Raw genomic sequence first — 22,524 nt, 5'->3', positions numbered from 1 at the left:
TCATCGTTCACGTCCCAGCTCTCAAACCTGGGCAGGAATACGGGTTATTGATTATCGATAAAGAAGCACAACTGAAGTGAAACTACTTTATTAAAAACTGCTTACACAACTCACAGCAATACACTGTGCAGTGAGTCAGCATTTTCAATTAATACGCTTATCAGTAACAGGCAAGGGGGACGCTTAGGTCTACAACTCTACATGGTCATTATCGTGACTCATCACTTTAGATATCATGGGGTAAGAAATTTTCTTATGAAATTTCGGTCACTGTATGGGACCTGTGCCTACGCAGCATCGTGATGCACTAAGGGAGCTACTATAGGTAGCAAAATCCGGTTACGAAAACCAGCTATAACGACTAAGGGGGGACCACCGTGCTAACCACACGATATACCTCCATTCTGATTGGATGATCGTTCACCTCTGCTTCGGCTGGTCGCTCTTGGCTTTTAAAGGGCTGTAGCACCACGGATTATTATTATTATTATTATTATTATTATTATTATTATTATTACTATTATTATTATTGTAGCTCAGTTGGTAGAGCAGCTGGCTACGGACTGGAAGGTCCGGGGTTCGATCCCAGGTGGTGACAGGATTTTTTCTCGTTGTCAAACTTTCAGAACGGCCCCGAGGTTCACTCAGCCTCCTATAAAATTGAGTACCGGGTCTTTCCCGGGGGTAAAAGGTGGTCAGAGCGTGGTGCCGACCACACCACCTCATTCTAGTGCCGAGGTCATGGAAAGCATGGGGCTCTACCTCCGTGCCCCCCAAGTGCCTTCATGGTATGTTACGGGGATACCTTTACTTTATTATTATTATTATTATTATTATTATTATTATTATTATTATTACTATTATTATTAGTAGTAGTAGTATCATGAGTTTCGATGTCTCAACACCACCTTCGTCGTTGGCACTTTATCGTGGTCACTGATCTTTATCGTTATCTGTCATCATTGTCGTCTCGTGAACAGTTGTCGTCAGTTCATTATCGTTGCTATCATTTCTCATCGTCGTTGTCTTCGTCTCACCGTCGTCGGCCCACCATTATAGCCGTCATCGGCTCATGATCTTCGCCGTCGGCTCATGATCGTCGTTGTCCCATCATCGTCGTCACAGGCTCATAATCGGGTCATCGTCGTGGACTCATAATCGTCGTCGTATTCTTATAATCATCATGGATTTATCATGATCGTCGTCGGCGCACCACAATCTTCGTGGGGTCATCATATTATCGTAATCATTGTCGACGCCCCATCATCGTCATAATTCAGACGCTAAATAATCTGAGATGTTGAAAAAGCGTCGTAAAATAACCTACCTACCTACCATCGTTGTTGGCTCAAGATTGTCGTCGTCGGTTCATGATCGTCATTGTCATCGGCTCATCAACGTCGTCATTGGTTATCATCATTGTTGTCTTCTTCTGATCATCGTTGTCGTCAGTTCATTATTGTCGTCCCCTCCTTTCATCATCAATGTTTTCATCTCATTAAGAATATCTACGTCTCATCATCTTCGTCTTAGTCTCCCTTATCGTCAGCTCATGATAGTCCTCCCCGTCATATCTTTATAATAAGTTTCTCGTCATTGACTGTCTACCCTGTAACAGTTGCAATTGTATGATCATAGTCGTTATCGCAACGCTTTAATAGTTGTCTGTTGTCGACTTATTGAAATAGTTCTGTGGCCGAGAGGAAAAAGGTCTTAAGTAAAAATTTTATACTTTTCAGGAGAGCAGTAGAAAGATTGAAATTGGTATCAATTATAGAGTTTTTTAATTAAGAGGTTTTTCCTGGATATTATTTGTTTATATTTCTTCTAAAATAGGTAATGTTGCTCATTTAACAATTTTATTGGTTATTTCCAAAAATAGCCGCACTTAAGCCCTTTTAAGACTAGAACCCAAACTGAGTAAAAGGGACTATTTAAACATAAGACCTTTTTAATGTCAAAATAAATGAGAAATGTAAATTATTAAGAATGCAAAATGGGTCTTAAACAATTATAGGACTGTTTACCTTGGTGCTTAAAGTATTAAAAGGAAAGGACGTCAGTATGTGATAAAATGGCTAAAATACAATTTAAACCTTTTTAATAGGGAAGCATGGAAAGTAACCATGTGATGGTCTCTAGGGAATAAAGTATTAAATATTCTAAAGTCCTTTATTCTGTGTGTGCTCGATTCAAAAAGTACTTAGGACATTTGGTAACGCTCTATAAATCCAGTCAGGAGTCTTATTTGACTTTAGCCGTTTTACCAGACTGTAGAGAACTGTTTCCGCTTTCAAAATATATAAAAATCTCATTTTCACAAACAAATTTACTTAAGACCTTTTCCCTCCCGGCCACAGGGTTATCTCTACATCGTCCCCTTCAGTTTTCATCATCATCATCATCATCATCATCATCATCATCATCATCATCATCATCATCATCATCATCATCATTAAGATCTTCTACCATTGTTAGATCAGTTACCCTATATTATATTCAGTATTATACAAATACCGATCATTCTAGCGTTTACAAAATCGACTTAAAATTCTTATTTTTGAAAAGAAGTGCGATTTTTACTGTCTGTTATTATTACTTCGAGAGTATTATGCCAGGAGGGCCTATCAACAGAACTGCAATTTACATTAGAGCCATATAAATATAGAATGATTTTTCCTTTCCTTGTCTACATAACAAAGTAGGTACTTTCTTTTTTTACTTGGTTATTTAACGACGCTGTATTAACTACTAGGTTATTTAGCGTCGATAGAATTGTTGATAGCGAGATGTTATTTGGAGATGAAATCGAGGACTCGCCATAGATTACCTGACATTCGCTTTACGGTTGGGGAAAATCTCGGAAAAAACCAAACCAGGTAATCAGCCCAAGCGGGAATCGAAGCCACACCAGACTCAACTCCGGGTCGTCAGGCAAGCTTCTCAGCTGACAGAGCTACGCCAGTGACTGGTACTTTCTTTGATTCTTTCTCATGTCAATTGTAATAAAATTCTGAAGCGATTATTTTCAGACATGAATAGGAGCAATATGATGACATCACTTTCGAAATGAAGATTTTTTTTTCAGTAACTTCTATTTCAAATTTCGGGAACTAATAATAATTAGAAAAGAGACACAATGACAATGCAGCAATGTTGGAATTGACAATATCACTGTTTAAATCAGATTTGGGCGTTACTAACTCAATCGAGTCACTGCAGACTATCCCTTAACTCCCCACTCCATCTTTCCCGGCAGAGACAGTAATGTTTCGGACCGATACGAGTACACAGGTAGACAAGCATTGCTGAGTGACGGGTTATACAAGGCAGGCATCATAACTTTCGGCTCTCGCTGGTCGCCTAAAATCCACCACTCATGCACAGTGCTTGACTGTGCGTTTGTTTCTGAAGCGGAGTAAGCGAAGGACATGGGTGGAGGTATCTCCTTTCCTTTTCCCTTCCCCTTTATGCACAGGGCTGGTTTAAATTCTCTTAGGCCTACTAGTGGTGCAAAGGAAACCTTATGTGAGAAAATGTGTTCTATCGTTAATAATCTTTCTCACTTACTTACTGGCTTTTAAGGAACCCGGAGGTTCATTGCCGCCTTCACATAAGCCCGCCATTGGTCCCTATCCTGAGCAAGATTAATCTATTCTCTATCATCATATCTCACCTCCCTCAAATCCATTTTAATATTATCTTCCCATCTACGCCTCGGCCTCCCTAAAGGTCTTTTTCCCTCCGGCCTCCCAACTAACACTCTATATGCATTTCTGGATTCGCCCATACGTGCTACATGCCCTGCCCATCTCAAACGTCTCGATTTAATGTTCCTAATTATGTCAGGTGAAGAATACAATGCGTGCAGTTCTGTGCTGTGTAACTTTCTCCATTCTCCTGTAACTTCATCCCTCTTAGCCCCAAATATTTTCCTAAGCATCTTATTCTCAAACACCCTTAACCTAATGTTCCTCTCTCAAAGTGAGAGTCCAAGTTTCACAACCATAAAGAACAACCGGTAATATAACTGTTTTGTAAATTCTAACTTTCAGATTTTTCGACAGCAGACTGGATGATAAAAGTTTCTCAACCGAATAATAACAGGCATTTCCCATATTTATTCTGTGTTTAATTTCCTCCCGAATATCATTTATATTTGTTACTGTTCCTCCCAGATATTTGAACTTCTCCACCTCTTCGAAAGATAAATTTCCAATTTTTATATTTCCATTTCGTACAATACTCCCGTCACGAGACATAATCATATACTTTGTCTTTTCGGGATTTACTTCCAAACCTATCTCTTTACTTGCTTCCAGTAAAATTCCCGTGTTTTCCCTAATCGTTTGTGGATTTTCTCCTAACATATTCACATCATCCGCATAGACAAGAAGCTGATATAACCCGTTCAATTCCAAACCCTCTCTGTTATCCTGGACTTTCCTAATGGCATACTCTAGAGCAAAGTTAAAAAGTAAAGGTGATAGTGCATTTCCTTGCTTTAGCCCACAGTGAATTGCAAACGCATCTGACAGAAACTGACCTACACGAACTCTGCTGTACGTTTCACTGAGGCACATTTTAATTAATCGAACTAGTTTCTTGGGAATATCAAATTCAATAAGAATATCATATAAAACTTCTCTCTTAACCGAGTCATATGCCTTTCTTACAAACGTTTATTGCAGTTCAATTAAAGTAGGTCACATGTAGGCCCCATGTATGTACTTAAGCTGAGGACCGTCGAGTGTGCACTTAACCTTCAGATTGATTGGAAAACACTGCGTCTACATTATTGTTCTCCAATAAGTTTATCAGTGTTCACAAGTCCATTGTCAAGAAATCAATCACAGATGGTGGGTTATCTTGATTAATACAGACTGGTAACAGAGAATACTTCAACATAGCAACTGATAACGCGAATGTACTTATTTAATCAAAAAGAATAGCATCTAGAAAGATTAAAATGTTGAATATAATGATTATTATATGTATATGAATGTATGTTGTTTCTTTGTGAAACAAGATATTAATCTGTGAACTATTGAGTACTACTGATTGGTGAGAACAGAATAGATAAGCCATTATAAAGTGTGTTCGGGTGAATATGTGACACACTTTGAGATGTGATAGATGGTGTCAGATGGAACAACGCTCGCTTATAAACCCATATCCGACAACGCTCTTGTACAGCCGTGGCGAAAAGGCCATGGTGCGCCGAGCCACTGTGTAAGCTGCAACGTGCATAGCACCTATGGAGGGAGGCGGACAACCGAAGGGGAAGTTAATGTTTAGGACGTGTAACGAAGAAAGAAATGAACAAGAAAACATAGGACACATTATCACAACCTAAAATTAACTGTCTTCAGAATGTCTCTGCGACAAAGTTTCAAAATCAGGAATTATGTCACTTACTGCCAATCGTAGTTGATCACGAAGGTATTTGTCTGTCAGTCGTGATCTAAATTTGATTTTTACTATTTTCGTTGTTGAAAATAAATTTTCACAAACGTAAGTTACAGCGAACATGGCTTCAACAGAGCAAGCGAAAGAACGAAGCTTCAAATATTTATTTTTTTCCAAAGATTTGAAAAGTTCAATATCTGTCAAGTCCTTACATCTAGCTTTCATTTAACGTCACATTATACATCTGTGAGTTTACGTTGAAAATCTAACCGCATTATTCGTACATCTGCTATAAAAGAATCGACGTACAGAGATGATAATGACAATGATGATAATAATAATAATAATAATAATAATAATAATAATAATAATAATAATAATACTTAACCTTTTAATGTTTCATCAGTAACATGTAGTAACTTATAATGCCGTTTTATGTTATACAACCGTTTTCCTAGTAATATTTGTGAACAAATCATAGATTTAATATTTTCATGCATCCTCCCATCCTACTTGAAACTTTCGTTTTTTATAGAGGTACATGGTTTCGAGAGAGACATTGCTACGATACGCCACTCGCAGGTCCGAGACAAATACAAATAGAACGGAGTTTGACTCCAGTGAGTAAGAGGGTGGGGGTTGTAAGTAGGAAGCGAGAGAAAAGCACTGCGAGCCACAATGTGCTCGTGAGTCGCATTTTCGCCGCGGCTGCTCTAGTACGAAGCTACATAATGTTGAAAGCAGCTAGTTTTTTACATGACAGTTTAGAGTTTAGACTCATTTCTTTTCTGTATTAAAAGCCTGGAATTACAGCAACCTGTTGAACGTATCTCCTTCTCTGGTTGCGTAATACTAAGGAGTTTCAGTACTTTGTGTAAACATTATTTGAGGAGCATAGTATCAAAGTTAGACAAGTCGATTTTTTGCGATTTCGAGATATTGATTGTTTCTCATAGAATTTAGTGTGCTGAATGCGATCCTGGAACTGTTTAGGCTCAAAAACGAACAGAACACAGCGAAAATAGCACTTAATTGTGCGCTTTGGAATCAAAATGTACACAACTCCACTGTGGTTTGGTTTTAAATTAGGATAATTCCTTCAATAGCAATAAGAAACACACATTCGTACCACCTTTTCCAATCATGTATCGCGAATCCAACATGGTTGATTGTTTATATAATCGGTTTGTAGATGAATAAGTAATGTTTTACGTAAATTTGCTTTGAAACCGAGTTAGAAGAGACTTAGATTCAAACGTAGACAATTCCACTTTAAATATGGCTTCGTTTGGTTTCAAAAACAGACAACTCCACTTTAAATATGGCTTCATTCGGTTTCAAAAACAGTCAACTTCATGACTTAGTTTCAGAGACGGACAACTCCACTTTTCAAACTTAAATTTCGACCTGAATATTAATTTTAATCACAATTTGAGACTGAAAAAATATTTCTGTGACCCATGAGAATGTTTAAAAAAATATACGTATAACGGTGACATTGGTTTCCAAGGATCTAGTTTTTCGCCTCTCCTGTAAAAAAATCAAAAGTGGAGTTGTCCAACTTTGATACCAAGCTCCTCATTTACTAGTTAGTTCTTACACGTACCATTCAGTGCTAAGGGAATGCAATAAGTATGAATCTTTGTGTAAACGTTCATTCATTTCTCTACTGTACTACGTAGCTGTTAAACTTGCTGTTAGTTTCAAATGTTCTCCTTTTCTTTAGAAGTTGCAATAGGGTGTCTCACAAAAGCAGAACTTGCAGACATACAATGTATGCAATGAGCTGGGTGGGCGCATGTTGGGAACCGACATTAAACCACCACTGTACGTACATTAATTTTGTAAAGATGTACTGACATGTAATCATTTGTAATTTGTGTAGTAGGCTACAGTAGATAGATAAGGGAGGATCGGAAGAATGAAGCGAAGTTTACTCAGCTTGAAGTTGAGAGTATATAACGTAGCTTACAAATGAGGAAAAAACATTTTTAGGTAATAAAGAGTGGTCGGTATGGAAGTGTCAAAAATGAATGTATCGTGGAACCGATTTTATAGTAGGAGGACCTCATTACATGAAGGTATTACTAGACATGAAATATATTTTATCTTGGTATATATAACAGTAATACACTTAAAATGTTAGACGAAGGTAGAAAATTATATATATCGTATATGTTTATGTTAAAATTACATCCATGTTAATTTTTCGTTTCTCTGAGGAGTGGTCTAGTCTATGTATACCTACATGTTTTATTTTAACGCTCATTTTCCGTAACTTTAGTTTTTTCACACAAAAGGAACCTTTTCTCAGCTTCTATTTAATCTAGAAACATGAAATTTTCAGGAATTATTTTGCATGTAATCTACTGAAACAATGATTTCAAACTTTGTTAAATTTTGGAGATGCTACAGGGGTTAATGTAATGAAAATCATTCAAAAATATACGAATGGGGTAACTATTATTTCTCAGTAATGAAAAAAATTAAAGAAAAAGTATTGTTTCAACATAAAGCCAAGTTATGTGTAGGCTTACATTGTTTGTAAAAGAATCAGCTCTCTATTTTCAACAGTTTTCGGGAAAATGTTCCTCATGTAAGAATTTTTTTTTATTTTCTTTATAATCTGACTGGTATATTACACAGCTTTCCTCATAAATTTCACTTCAGATGCTTTCATTCTTGATTTATCCTTGGCCTTTAGTGTCCAGAATCATCTGCCATACGTTACTATTGGAAGGAATAAAGTGTTCCAAATTTTCATTAGAGTATACCTAATTTTTTCAAGATAACAGAGAGAGTTTGGAATTGAACGGGTTACATCAGCTGCTTGTCTATGCGGATGTCGTGAATATGTTAGGAGAAAATCAACAAACTATTAGGGAAAACACGGGAATTTTTATTTGAAGCAAGTAAAAAGATAGGTTTGCAAATAAATTCCGAAAAGACAAAGTATATCATTATGTCTCGTGACCAGAACTTAATATGAATTGGAAATGTAAAAATTGGAAATTTATTCTTTTAAGAGACGTAAAATTTCAAATATCTTGAAGCAATAGTAAGAAATATAAATGACACTCGGGAGGAAATTAAACACAGAATAAATATGGGAAATGCCTGTTATTATTCGGTTGAAAATCTTTAGTCATGTAGTCTGCTCTCAAAAAAGCTGAAAGTTAGAATTTACAGAATAGTCATATTACCGGTTTTTCTGTATGGTTGTGAAACTTGGACTCTCACTCTGAGAGAAGAACAGAGATTAATGGTGTTCGAGAATAAGGGGCTTAGAAAAATATTTGGGAGTAGGAGGGATGGAGTTACAGGAGAATGGAGAAAGTTACACAGCGCGGAACTGCACGCATTGTATTCTTCACCTGACGTAATTAGAAACATTAAATCCAGACGTTTGAGATGGGCAGGACATGTAGCACGTATGGGCGAATCCTGAAATGGATACAGAGTGTTAGTTGGGAGGTCGAAGGGAAAAATACCTTTGGGAAGGTAGAGACGAAGATGGGAGGGTAATATAAAATATATTTGAGGGAGGTGGGATGTGATGGTAGATTCTGGATAATCTTGCTCAGGATAGGGACCAATGGCGGGCTTATGTGAGGGCGGCAATGAACTTGTCGGGTTCTCTAAATGCCGTATGTAAGTAAGCCTAATCTTTGAAGATTTTTTTGGTAGAATAGATTTTTCTTTATTATAATCAAAGAGTTATTTCACTTGCTTGTAGGTTATAATAGAGAGCTGAAGACTACAATTTATTAATTATCAGAAATATAGTAATTTACGTCAAAGCAGTTTCTGTAATTATAGCTACAGTAGCGACATCATCAAGTAATTAGACAGTGTTAGTCACGAACAATGTGATTTTGTTTACAACATTTCGCACTTAAGATATTTTACAGTCTCTTCGACCTTCATATGAACAGGAGGAGGGGGGCTAATTACTATGTATTCTTGTTTATCAATATTCACGCACCGACCGAAAGAAGTTAATGAAGTGCGTAGTGGAACAGGTTATCACGTACACGTGACACACACAATTGTTTCGTATCGGGAGTCTTAACGGAGGAGAAAAGATTGAGTTCAAGGAAACCTCCTTGATCCAGCAACAAGGCGGAAGGCGAAAACCTCAGGATGCGCGGGAGCAAGGTTCGTGGTCTCGTGGGTTCAGCCAATCAGCGTCATTCAACAGAAGCTCTTGCTTGCATACATATATCTTCTTTATGTTAGTATTAAGAGGCATGTTTTGAGTATCGTGCTGCGTTAGAATATTTAATCATATATACCGAAGTTCAGTCTGCTAATTGTCCTGCTCCATTTTGGCCCGGTTTCTTCAACCTTTGTTAAATTATAACAGTGTGTTATTCCATTTTAACTGTAAACTTAACAGTTGAAGCATTTCTTCAACTACTGTTAGTACTAACAGGCTGTTAAAACCTATGTTAATTTAACTGCTCAATTTCATGCAGTTAAATCATTTAACTCTCTGTTAGCATAGAAGTATCCAATATGGCTGGTGCGTTAGATGGTGAACTTATATATCTGCATTATTTAGAAAATGATATCCATGAATACATAAACAGAGCGGATGATTTCTGTGATTTGACAGACCAGAAGTTCATACAAAGGTATAGGCTATTTTCTGCCAAGCCTCACTTTTCGCTTTCAACTTAGATCCGTTTGTTTGTTTATTCTCATTAATTGGTTTATACTGGGAAATAATTGCCAGCAGAAGGTTTCTTTCGAACGAAGAGAAATTAGTCCCAAGATTTCTTTTAGTTTCAGTGTTTTCCATTTCATAATAGCAATGCCAATACGCCGCTCCACGCTATTGTGATACAGACGAGGAAAGAAGCAGAAATCAAACCTGAGAGAATAGAAAGACTTCTATTCTCTCTGAATCAAACAACGGAAACAAGCGAGAATCGCAATTGTCAGAGTTCAGAAAACAGAAGTGAGCCTATACTTGGTTATAGGTTATGGTTAAACTCTAGAATCTCTGGTCCTAACAGAGAGTTAACAAACAGAATGTTAAAATGTGAAATGTAAAGTCGAAGAAACGCAATATTTTTAACAGCAATTCATACTTTTAACTTACAGTTAATTAACGCTATGTTAGGTGCATTATAACAAAGGTTGAAGAAACCGGGCCTTTGTGCAATAAAAGTGAGTCTTAAGGTAAGCGTTCACTACATCGTATCGCACTCCTCGCACGAATCGCACGCAACGGATATTTAAGTGCAGTGCTTTCACTGTAACGGCTCTACCTCATCGCCACATCGGACTCCACTATCAGCCGTTTAAAACATGACGTCGTACGATATTGATATTGCTGAAAACAGAGGAGTTGAGGTTAGGTCTATTAATTACGTCTGTTACCGAATAAGAATTTGTAATTGCTTCATGCGTCTTGATTGAAGAGGAAGAAACGAAAGTAATATTGGTTACATTATATATATGTAAGAAACGACTTTGATTACTGTAATGGGAATGCCTCATATTATATAATTCTTCGCAATTTTTTACAAGCGAAATAACATTTCCGTCTGCCATTTTGGCGCGACACTGAACATGGCACAACATAATAGTAACAGTTGACCAATTAAAATTGATTTATTAAAGAAGGCCATGATCGCACGCATCGGAAAAGTTGCTCATCCGAGAAACGTGGACGGATTTGCCGAAAGGCGATGCGTGCGATACGATATAGTGAACGCGGTTACATAACAATTACAGCGAAGATTGTCTTTTTCCGATCCGTGCGATTCGTCCGATGAGTGCGATACGATGTAGTGAACGCTTACCTTTACGGTCAGGAGTGAATTTCAGGTCTGGTGGCGTCAAGGTACTGTTTTTTCGAGGCCGGACGGCGCCAGGCCACTTTTCCTATTTCTATACGATTGTATTATTTTCAAATTTTTCATTTATATATATATATATATATATATATATATATATATATATATATTGTTATTTAAACAATTTCATACTGATGTCTACTCTTCAGACATAACAACCTCTTTATCTTTGCTATCAGGAAATTGGTCCAATTTTGTTGTCTATATGGATATATGCTGTATTGTGGCTCCCTATCACCACGGCATGGCGCGTCCTCAGGTTGCGGATCGAGGAGACGGCCTCCAGATATGGAGGGTAGCTGTGAATAAATTGAATAAGCAGTCGCGGACAGCTGATGAGGGGCGGTCCTCCAGCTTGGGGGTTGGGCGAAGGGCTAACAACCCATCACCGTAAAAAACAGCTTGTTACGAAATCTTCAAATAAGACTCGGAATGGGGTTTGGAAGTAAATCCCGAAAAAAACAAAGTATATGATTATATATCGTGACGAGAATATTGTACGAAATGGAAATATAAAAATTGGAAATTTATCTTTTGAAGAGGTGGAAAAATTCAAATACCTGGAAGCAACAGTAACAAATATAAATGATATTCGGAAGGTAATTAAACACAGAATTAATATGGGAAATGCCCATTATTATTCGGTTGAGAAGCTTTTATCATACATTCTGCTGTCAAAAAATCTGAAAGTTAGACTTTATAAAACAGTTATATTACCGGTTCTTCTTTATGGTTGTGAAACTTGAGAGAGGAACATAGGTGAAGGGTGTTTGAGAATAAGGTGCTTAGGAAAATATTTGGGGCTAAGAGGGATGAAGTTACAGGAGAATGGAGAAAGTTACACAACATAGAACTGCATGCATTGTATCCTTCACCTAACATAATTAGGAACACTAAATCCACACGTTTGAGATGGGCAGGGCATGTAGCACGTATGGGCGAATCCAGAAATGCTTATAGAGTGTTAGTTGGGAGGCCAGAGGGAAAAAGACCTTTAGGGAGGCCGAGACGTAGATGAGAGGACAATATTAAAATGGATTTGAGGGAGGTGGGATATGATGATAGAGACTGAATTAATCTTGCTCGGGATAGGGACCAATGGCGGGCTTATGTGAGGGCGGCAATGAACCTGCTGGTTCCTTAAAAGCCAGTAAGTAAGCAAGTAAGTAAGGAAGTAAGTAAGTATATGGATATATGCAGTGCTGTCAATGTAATTTTTTCTTGGCCATACGCCCCACCCCTTGTTTTCTCCCTTACTCTCCTCTCTATATCTCTCCGGCTGTAATTTAATGATTTTTTTTATAGGTATCAAAGAAGAAGTAAAGAAATTGTTTTGCTTTATATTTTAATTGTACAACAAGGTTCATTTAAAGAATACACCATGTAGCATCACCGTAGATGCACACTTCTCTGGATGAATATTGGAGTGTGTATTTGCAGCACTTCGTGTTTTTCAACCATTACTTACTTACATACTTACTTATAGTTTCGCAAATTAATCGTAATATATAGGCTACGGTCTTATTTTCGAGATTTGCGACATGATATTAGCTCTTCGATCGGGAAGAAAGAAAATAACTGAATATAAAATTGCACGGAAATCCTGTTGATATGGTAATAATGGCTGTTCTACAATAAACCGAGAACGAAAACAACGAGAACTAAAACGGAAATATTGTTAAAATAAATGTATTTAAATGTGAGCATTCGTATTAATTTTCACGTTCCCGTTCCCGGACTCCGGCAAACTTCTCGTTAATTGTGAATGCTCACATTTAAATACATTTATTTTAACAATATTTCCGTTCATCTTGCCGTTTCCGTTCCCAGTTTATTGTGAACAAGCCTTTACGGTTGTGTTGCCAATGTTTTAAGTATAGGACATTCGAACTATGTTTTCACTTTAATGCTCTTCGACTCGCGATTCGCGACACTTAGGCCCGGTTGCAGAAACGCAAATCAAATCAGTCCCTGATCGCCAATCAGTTGATGTCTGATTTATTTGATTGTTCTTTGCGTTGCACAAACGTGAATCTCCAATCAACTTGTCTCAATTTACTAATTGCTGATTTGAGAAAGAAATACATTTGACAACAGCGCTATTTAGCAACCACAGCCAATTTGATGCTCTTTAAAAGTAGCGAAACGAATGCATCAAGTGAGCGGTGACTAGGAAAACAAGTGAATGTTCAAGTGAATGCTTTGCTGTTTTGTTGTTTTTTATAGAAAGGAAACAGGCGGATTCTATTTGTATACAGACTACAATATAGTGAAAAAATAAAGTAAACAAAAAAAAAACGTGAGGGGGCTTCTGTTGTGGGATTTGATAGGGAAGTCGACAAGAAATTGAAATATGCATAGTCTCCATAACCCAAAATAATTCCATTTCCCATCTCTCTGTTTACAAATGGAGCTCGTAACCTGCTCATTAAAAATATTGTGTTTCATGTGTAGAATCCTGCCAACGGGCTACAGCATTCCAGAATTTCAATGATGGTGTAGACTACATATTGCCTGTATATTCACAGAAAAGAAACCTTTTCTATTTCGATAAAGTTCGGCATCATTTCAACCAGGTGAATGGATGGGGATGTGAGCAGTCTATACAACCGATATTAGGCTACTCTTGGAAATCCTGACATGGCTGAAAATTCTCTCTGGACTTCAAATCGTTCCCTGTTTGAAGTTTGGGGATTTATGAGATCCTGCCATAACAAAGCAATTTCATACGTAACATTCCTAACTACTCGGCAAATAGTTGATTTGTGGACCCTAACAAGATAACCCAAGACCGCCTGAAAAATTCCAACAGGATAAAATATCAGCATTATTGAACTTGGTTCATAGGAGAAAGTGGACGGTTTCGATTTGTCTGTCTGCATATATTTGTTTCAATTTTTGAAAGTGACAAAACACACGAATCCTTACTTAACCTAAATCTTTGCTCAAATTCTCTGTCATTATACATAAAAACACTTCATGTCTATCACGGAAACGCCTTCTTCTTAATAATATTTTTTTCATTCCAAAATTTCTTCATCAGAAGAATCCATTATGTCGAAAACAATATTGTTACGCTATAACTATTTACTATATACATTGCAGTAACTGCATTATAAACAGAACAACATAAATAGCCTACTCGATCGATGATCAGTGACTTAACCAGCAAAAATCTGTTGACCAAATCTGATGGAAGACTGATCTCCGATCAAATACTGATTGTTCTTTCTTCAACAGAAATAGAACTGATGGCCAATCAAACCCTCCTTGATTGCCAATCATATTTTGGTCGGTGTTTCTGCAACCGGGCCTAAAAATCTTAGTTCCAGCGTACAGTACTCTCAGGAAAATAAATAAAATTATGTATAACAGTTTTCGTTCAATTTACTGCTTACAGTACATATCAGTCTCTTGGGTACTGACTTAAACTTGACGCGTTTGTTACATTTCCTGTGATAGGCACTCAAGATGTTATCTTCGTTGGTCATTTATTGTAGATAAATTGCGACAGGATGACAAAGTGGCTAAATTATCCAAGCCAAACGTCAGCAGAAAAAGTCTCAAACTTCATAAATTGTTCTTACGAAATGACAGGGAACACTTAAGCTAGGTGTCAATTACAATAAATTTCAACTTCATTACAACGCGATAGAAATGAGCATATAAAGATAAAAGAAATGACATTTCAAAAGGTATCATCAATACCTTCTTTAAATTAACGTGTCTGAATATTAGGAAAGAGCACAAAGCAATGAAAATAAATCGAGATTACTGAAGTAAAAGTCTACTAAGGTAAAGGTAAAAGATTACGAGTACAATAACTTTACAACGTCAAAGAATAAACAACAAAGAGATATAAAGACAATTGCTACTTACACTTCACTGAGATAATGGAATCTACAAGCACACTGCAAACTGCGTTTCATATGGATTAGAAGAAGACCTGTAATGAGAGGGACGTATTAGTTTGACATAAATAGGGACCGGAATTTTATGTAATTACATATTATTATATTATACTTCAACCTAACCGTATATAAATAACAAATCTTTGCGAATCTTGTAATTACCATTAATATATTAACATTTTATACTACATTTTTTACATATTTACCCACATTACATATTATGGCTTGGTATTATATAAATTTACATATTTAGGGGTTTTATTCATTTTTACTTCTCTAAAAGGAAAAAAAAAATCTGCTGGGGAATTTACAATTTGAAATATACAGATTTAAAAAGCCTTTTTACCTTTTTACCTACCCAAGAAAGGATATAATAATTGTTCTGCACACGTTTTAACAAGCTGTTCCCATGCAGTTTGCAACATTACCCACCATCTTCCTAATAATTCTTTCAGGGAAAACCCGTGTCAAGTCTGACATGAGCCGCAATAAAGTAGCCGACTTTTGAAAAGAAGCTGGAGTAAAGGAACAAACTGGAAAGATGTTGAAAGAATAAAATAAATAGCTTTTCAGGTTATTGCTTGACCTCTGTACTTTAAATTTAGTAGACCTATACGGAAATGGGATTTTCCGAGCAATTAGAAAATAGGGTTCTTAGCTGGAATAATCCTACCCTTCTGAATGAGACAGGAATGTCACTTTTCAAACAACAGTTTGTAAATGCCTAGGCCTATAGTTTGAGGTTTTAGTAGATACTCTGTTTCTTACAGGGAGAAGCTAAAATGCATATGTCCCACATCTCTTATTTTCTCCTAATCCAGTAAAGCGAAACAGTGCTAGCAGTACTGTTGTGTCATTCATTTCACTCAGTTCTCTAGTTTTAGTACTTACAGTATGTATAACGTGCAAGTGAGTTTATCTACTACTTTTAACTAACTAAAATGGCCCCTGTATCTTCAACCATAACGACAAAAATAAAATCATGGATTGCAATGGACAAAGCTTTCACTACAGATGGAAAAATAGTTGTGTCAAGTGTGCGGTAAAAAAGTCGGGTGATCTATGAAATCACAACTGGAGAATCTTACCATCCTATACCTGCCAGATATTAATATTAAATATTTTCATGATTTTACATATTTTGGTACATGTTCAGCTTATTTTCTTACATAAATATGTATATATTTCACATCTTTATACTACATAAAAATCCGGTCCCTAGACATAAATCACAAGCTGGTCAGGAAGTCTAAAATACTGAAAAAAAAGAAAGGAAGGAAATGTACAAGAGAGAACATAATAAAAGTATAGGAAGAACGACAAAGAAAAGAATGAAACAAGTAAACGTGATAGTGAGGAAAGGTGCTACATACCAAGAAATATCTTGAAAGCTTAGTATATTTTTTGGATGATTTATTTACCCTATCCATGGTATCGAAGGTGTGTAGAGTTAGGCGAGCCCGCAGTACAACAAATTCATGAAAATTAAGATTTTCTTTCCTTTCATAAGGATTAGGTGTTGACTTTTTCCTCATGTTTATTGTGCTTTGTATTTAAGTGTTGACTTGTTATGCACTGATCACAAAAGGATGGAATGAATGAAAGGCTGCGATCCTTGGAAGAGCAGTAACAATAGTAATAATAATAATAATAATAATAATAGTAATAACTAATAATAATAGTAATAATAATAATAATAATAATAATAATAATAATAATAATAATAATAATAATAATGGTGGTAGTGTAGTCGGTGTGCAATGTTTTATTTTCCACCTTCTCTTCCCAGGCTGTCTTCTGTTTCACCCCTTCTGTTTTTCCTCTTTTTGTCTAGCATCAGTAACATGTATTTTAAATAGATAGTATTTATTTAATGCCACTGCAAAACAATACGAAAAATTCAACATATATGTATGAATTTTAATTAACAACATAACATGGAAATAGAAATCGTCGTTGTTACTGCATTAACTCCGATGTGCAAAATATAATATTTTTCAGTAGGAAGAAAAAAAAACATTTATTCATCCTATGGCAGCCGTACGTAGGAGACTGTGAATTCTTACATTTTCGAAACAAAGAAATATAATTACATACAGGAGATTTTATTATTTGCTGTATCACTATTTAAGTTATTTAATAGAGCAAAAATCTGAAAATCGATAAATATGTCACATAGGAGATATTGCAGGAACAACGACGATATCCATCTCTCTATACTGCAAACAACACAAGAAGTGTGTAAACAATGAAAAATTTATCTCATGAAGTAACTATGAAATGATACGTTGTAATATCTAAAAGAACACACATGAAAGGCAATATTTCTACGAAAATCCAGTGCGTTTGACGTTATCATTCTTCGCTCCGATAAGCAGTGCATGAGGAAGGGTTACTTAATAGAAGAGGGAGATCCACTAAATTTCATATATCGCCATAAGTAGTAGTAGCAGCAGTAGTAATAGTAGTAGCAACAGTAGTAATAGTAGTAGCAGTAGTAACAGCAGCAGCAGTAGTAACAGTAGTAGCAATAGCAACAGCAGTAGCAGTAGTAACAGCAGCAGCAGTATTAACAGTAGTAGCAATAGCAGTAGCAATAGTAACAGCAGCAGCAGTAGTAACAGCAGCACCAGTAGTAACTGCAGTAGCAGTAGTAATAGCAGCAGCAGTAGTAGTAGCAGTAGTAACAGCAGTAGTAGTAGTAACAGCAGTAGCAGTAGTAACAGCAGCAGCAGTAGTAACAGTACCAGCAGTAGTAACAGTAGTAACAACAGCAGTAGTAACAGCAGCAGCAGTAGCAGTAGTAGCAGCAGCAGTAGTAACAGCAGTAGCAGTAGTAACAGCAACAGCAGTAGTAACAGTAGCAGCAGTAGTAACAGTAGTAACAACAGCAGTAGTAACAGCAGTAGCAGTAGTAACAGCAGTAGCAGTAGTAACAGCAGCAGCAGTAGTAAAAGCAGTAGCAGTAGTAACAATAGTAACAACAGCAGTAGTAACAGTAGCAGCAGTAGTAACAGTAGTAGCAGGAGTAACAGCAGCAGCAGTAGTAACAACAGTAGCAGTAGTAACAGCAGCAGTAGTAACAGCAGCAGTAGTAACAGCAGCAGTAGTAACAGTTATAGCAGTAGTAACAGCAGTAGCAGTAGTAACAGTAGTAGCAGGAGTAACAGCAGCAGCAGTAGTAACAGTAGTAGCAGTAGTAACAACAGTAGCAGTAGTAACAGCAGCAGTAGTAACAGCAGCAGTAGTAACAGTTATAGCAGTAGTAACAGTAGCAGCAGTAGTAACAGTAGTAGCAGGAGTAACAGCAGCAGCAGTAGTAACAGTAGTAGCAGTAGTAACAACAGTAGCAGTAGTAACAGCAGCAGTAGTAACAGCAGCAGTAGTAACAGCAGCAGTAGTAACAGTTATAGCAGTAGTAACAGCAGTAGCAGTAGTAACAGCAGTAGCAGTAGTAACAGTAGTAGCAGGAGTAACAGCAGCAGCAGTAGTAACAGTAGTAGCAGTAGTAACAACAGTAGCAGTAGTAACAGCAGCAGTAGTAACAGCAGCAGTAGTAACAGTTATAGCAGTAGTAACAGCAGTAGCAGTAGTAACAGTAGTAGCAGTAGTAACAGCAGCAGCAGTGGTAACAGTAGTAGCAGTAGTAACAGGAACAGCAGAGTAACAGTAGTAGCAGTAGTAACAGCAGCAGCAGTAGTAACAGTAGTAGCAGTAGTAACAGCAGCAGCAGTAGTAACAGTAGTAGCAGTAGTAACAGGAACAGCAGAGTAACAGTAGTAGCAGTAGTAACAGCAGCAGCAGTAGTAACAGTAGTAGCAGTAGTAACAGCAGCAGCAGTAGTAGCGGCGGCAGTAGTAGTATCAACAGTAGCAATCTCTATGACTGAATCATCTGTTGTGATTACATCAGTCTTTGAAGGAGATTCTTGAAATGGAAGGTATTTTAAATCGTTACCGGGAAGTAAGCTCGTATATGAATGGGCGCAGGTCTAGCAACCTTGAACATAAAGAGTCCCTGTGCCGTTACCGTGCTCATCCAGTCAGTTGGTACTCGAACGGCAGCCGGATCATACAAGAACGGAGCTTCCATCTGTCGACCCGTAAGTTACTTGTATACAATGCAATGACAATGCGCTGTAGTACTTTATGGGTCTATTTTACGAATGTGTGGACTAATGCAAGTTATAGGAAAATATAAAAATTCTTGTACTGTGAAGAATGGAGTTGTATTTTCCTGTTTTACGAGATAAATACAAAATTCTTCTATATTATTAGTTACAAGTGCCGTCTTTTATTTACGTTTCAAATAACTGAAATTATTTTTTTTTTTTTTTTTCGGATTTTGTGGTATGCTGATTAATAAAGCAGTGTTCTTAGCACAGTTAGTGATTTATGTGTAGTTGACAGTGATTTGTTTCTATATATAGTACTCAAATCTACCGTGTGTTTTCTAGGTGCAAAATAGAGGGATTTAGCATTGTCATAAGAAATAATAACTTGTACTGTGAGAAATATTTAGATATTAGTAGACTTTGACAATTTGTAAAACAAGAGAACATCATTTATGGCTTCTAAGTGAAAGCCTGATGTTCTCTTGTTTTACAAATTGCCATAACCTAATTTTTAAACACGGTCCACTGATTAAGTTATTTATTTTATTGCTAGTAAGTTTGAAATGAATACAAGTTAATACAATGTAAGATAAACTAGCCCACTCCTGAATGAGTAAGACTCGTGCTCAGAAGGGGAGTCCAACAAAGACAAAAATAAAATTAAAATTGAGAGTGAACACAGATTAAAAAGTGTTTAATATGTTTAAACCCAAACTATAAATCCAACACAATTTTTTTATTATTTTATTAATTTGGAGAGGATTAGTGGTTAAAATAATATTAGAATAAAATTTGTTTAATAATCTGGGACCTTGACTATGCTATGATAAAAAGCTCCATTGGTTTTACATTTAGGTTCAGACAAACGCAAAGAATTCGTATTTTTAGTTCTATATTTATGTAAGTACCTTTCAAAGTTATTAAGATTTGTGTGAAAATATTTTAATAAAATAAAATAATAAATTTGTTTAATGTTGAAAACTTTGAAATGTTTAAACAACAATTCTGTTGAGTAATCTTCCTGATTTTTAAAACAAATTATTAATACTTTTTTGTAGTAAAATTAACGGATATAAGTTGCATTTATAAGTTGCACACCAATCTATAATACGATACATAAATACAGCTTGAAATAATGCTAAATAAATTGTACGTAAACAGTTAATTGACAAAATATTTCTTAGAACAACAAAGTAATATAATGTTTTACGTAATTTATTACAAATATAGTGTATATGATTATTCATTTAAATGATTATCAATAATTATATCTAAGTATTTAACCTCCTTAACTTTATTAATAACTGAACAATTGCAATTCATATGGGAACAATCAAAATTATGCATTTTAATTTGTAGTGTAGATGAAATTGGTTTATTACCTTTATTATTTAAAGAAAATGGCATAGCTATTGTTTTGTCTTTATTAATTACAAGTGAATTTACATCGAACCATTTTTATTAATTTTAAGTCGCAATTTGCATTATAATAATTCATAATTGTTTTTATACATAGATTTCTTATGATAACGTTAAATTCTTATGTCCCATACCCATAAAAACACACGGTATAACCAAGTCCCGCAAAGTTTTAATTTCGCATCCCCTATTAAAAAGGCACAGCCCTTTACCATTTCTGTAAATACGCGGCAAACTTAATTATTTTAACATCACTGCCACTATGTAGTGTTAATAACTATGCAACATTTAATACTTTTAGTGTAGGCCTATATATTGTCGATGAAATATCAGTAATGCACAAAATATCACTTTCCTTTATCTGAAGAAATATCTGTGTCGGTTGCAGGTTAACAATACTAAAACTTTTCCGGTCGCAAACCTCAAACGTGTCTTCAGACTAAGCCGGCAACATAATACATCGGACATTCTGTCTCGGACAGGGGGATTTTGTCTCGGACCGTCCGACGTGACGATATTTACACGCATTGCTATGAGGCTGTAGCATACTGTAGCGGATATTCTGTCTCGGACAGGGCGGTTTTGTCTCGGACCGTCTGACGTGACGATATTTACACGCATTTCTATGAGGGTGCAGCATATTGTATCGGATATTCTGTCTCGGACAGGGTGATTTTGTCTCGGATCGTCCGACGTGACGATATTTACACGCATTTCTATGAGGGTGCAGCATATTGTATCGGACATTCTGTCTCGAAAAGGGCGGTTTTGTCTCGGACCGTCCGACGTGACGATATTTACACACATTGCTATGAGGGTGCAGCATATTGTATCGGACATTGTCTCGGACAGGGCCGTTTTGTCTCGGAACGTCCGACGTGACGATATTTACACGCATTTCTATGAGGGTGCAGCATATTGTATCGGACATTCTGTCTCGGAGAGGGCGGTTTTGTCTCGGACCGTCCGACGTGACGATATTTACACGCACTGCTATGAGGCTGTAGCATACTGTATCGGATATTCTGTCACGGATAAGACGGTTTTGTCTCGGACCGTCCGACGTGACGATATTTACACGCACTGCTATGAGGCTGTAGCGTACTACATCGGACATTCTGTCTCGGATGATAGATTTATCAGGAAAATTGTCACATGTGACGAAAAGTGAGTATATTATCACAACCCTGACACCCCAAAACAGTGGTTCGATCCCCGTCAACATGCTAAAGCCGTCGTTAAACAAAATCGGATTGCCTCAAAGTAAATAATGTTACGTGTTTTGGTAGGATTTTGAACATGTGATTCACTGAGTGTTTGATCCAAACGGACGTGCAGTCAATGAAAATCTTTATTGTCAACAGCTAGACCGAATTCATGGAGTTTTGAGAGAGAGGAGCCTGGCATTGTACAATAGAAATAAAATTCTCCTGTGGAGGACAAAATGAGACCAACTAGGAAAAAATCCAGGAATTGAGAGGAATCGCACTTCTATTACACGCCTTCAGATTACTATCTCTTCCGATCCAAAGCCCACTTCCTGCGGGGAAGAAATTTTCAAAACTTTGAAGCCGTTGAAATGAGTATCACCGAAGTCATCGCATCAAAAACCAGAAACTGCCGGTACCATCGCGGGGTAAGAAACCTCTCCAAGGCCATATAATCTCATGGCATTTACCTTGAAGATTAGATCAATTTCGTGTCACAACACATTCCAACTAAAATTTTGCTCCAAAACCTACTCGTACATCACTTTTGAGACAGTGTCTGCATTTTACGGTCTGCGTATTTTTACTAAGCTGAA

At 36.7% G+C, this 22,524-nt stretch overlaps 1 protein-coding gene across 3 annotated transcripts in view; it reads left to right on the top strand.

Moving 5' to 3' along the window:
- Window positions 1-22,524, top strand: part of LOC138706571 (proton-coupled amino acid transporter-like protein CG1139) — a 221,105-nt gene that overhangs the window by 108,066 nt on the left and 90,515 nt on the right. Inside the window, exon 1 of one of the 3 annotated variants that reach the window (XM_069836050.1) lies at window positions 19,152-19,289. The exons of the other annotated variants lie outside the window; for them this stretch is intronic. Coding sequence (XP_069692151.1) covers window positions 19,167-19,289 — 123 coding nt within the window. The 5' untranslated portion in view covers window positions 19,152-19,166. Of the gene's footprint in view, window positions 1-19,151; window positions 19,290-22,524 lie in introns of those variants that run through there. 3 annotated transcript variants of the gene reach the window in all.

This window comes from Periplaneta americana, chromosome 9 (assembly GCF_040183065.1).
Source record: "Periplaneta americana isolate PAMFEO1 chromosome 9, P.americana_PAMFEO1_priV1, whole genome shotgun sequence".
In the NCBI taxonomy this organism is placed as follows: Eukaryota; Metazoa; Arthropoda; class Insecta; order Blattodea; family Blattidae; genus Periplaneta; species Periplaneta americana.
Note: the sequence above shows the minus strand (reverse complement) of the source record. Positions and strands in the feature narration are given on the sequence as shown.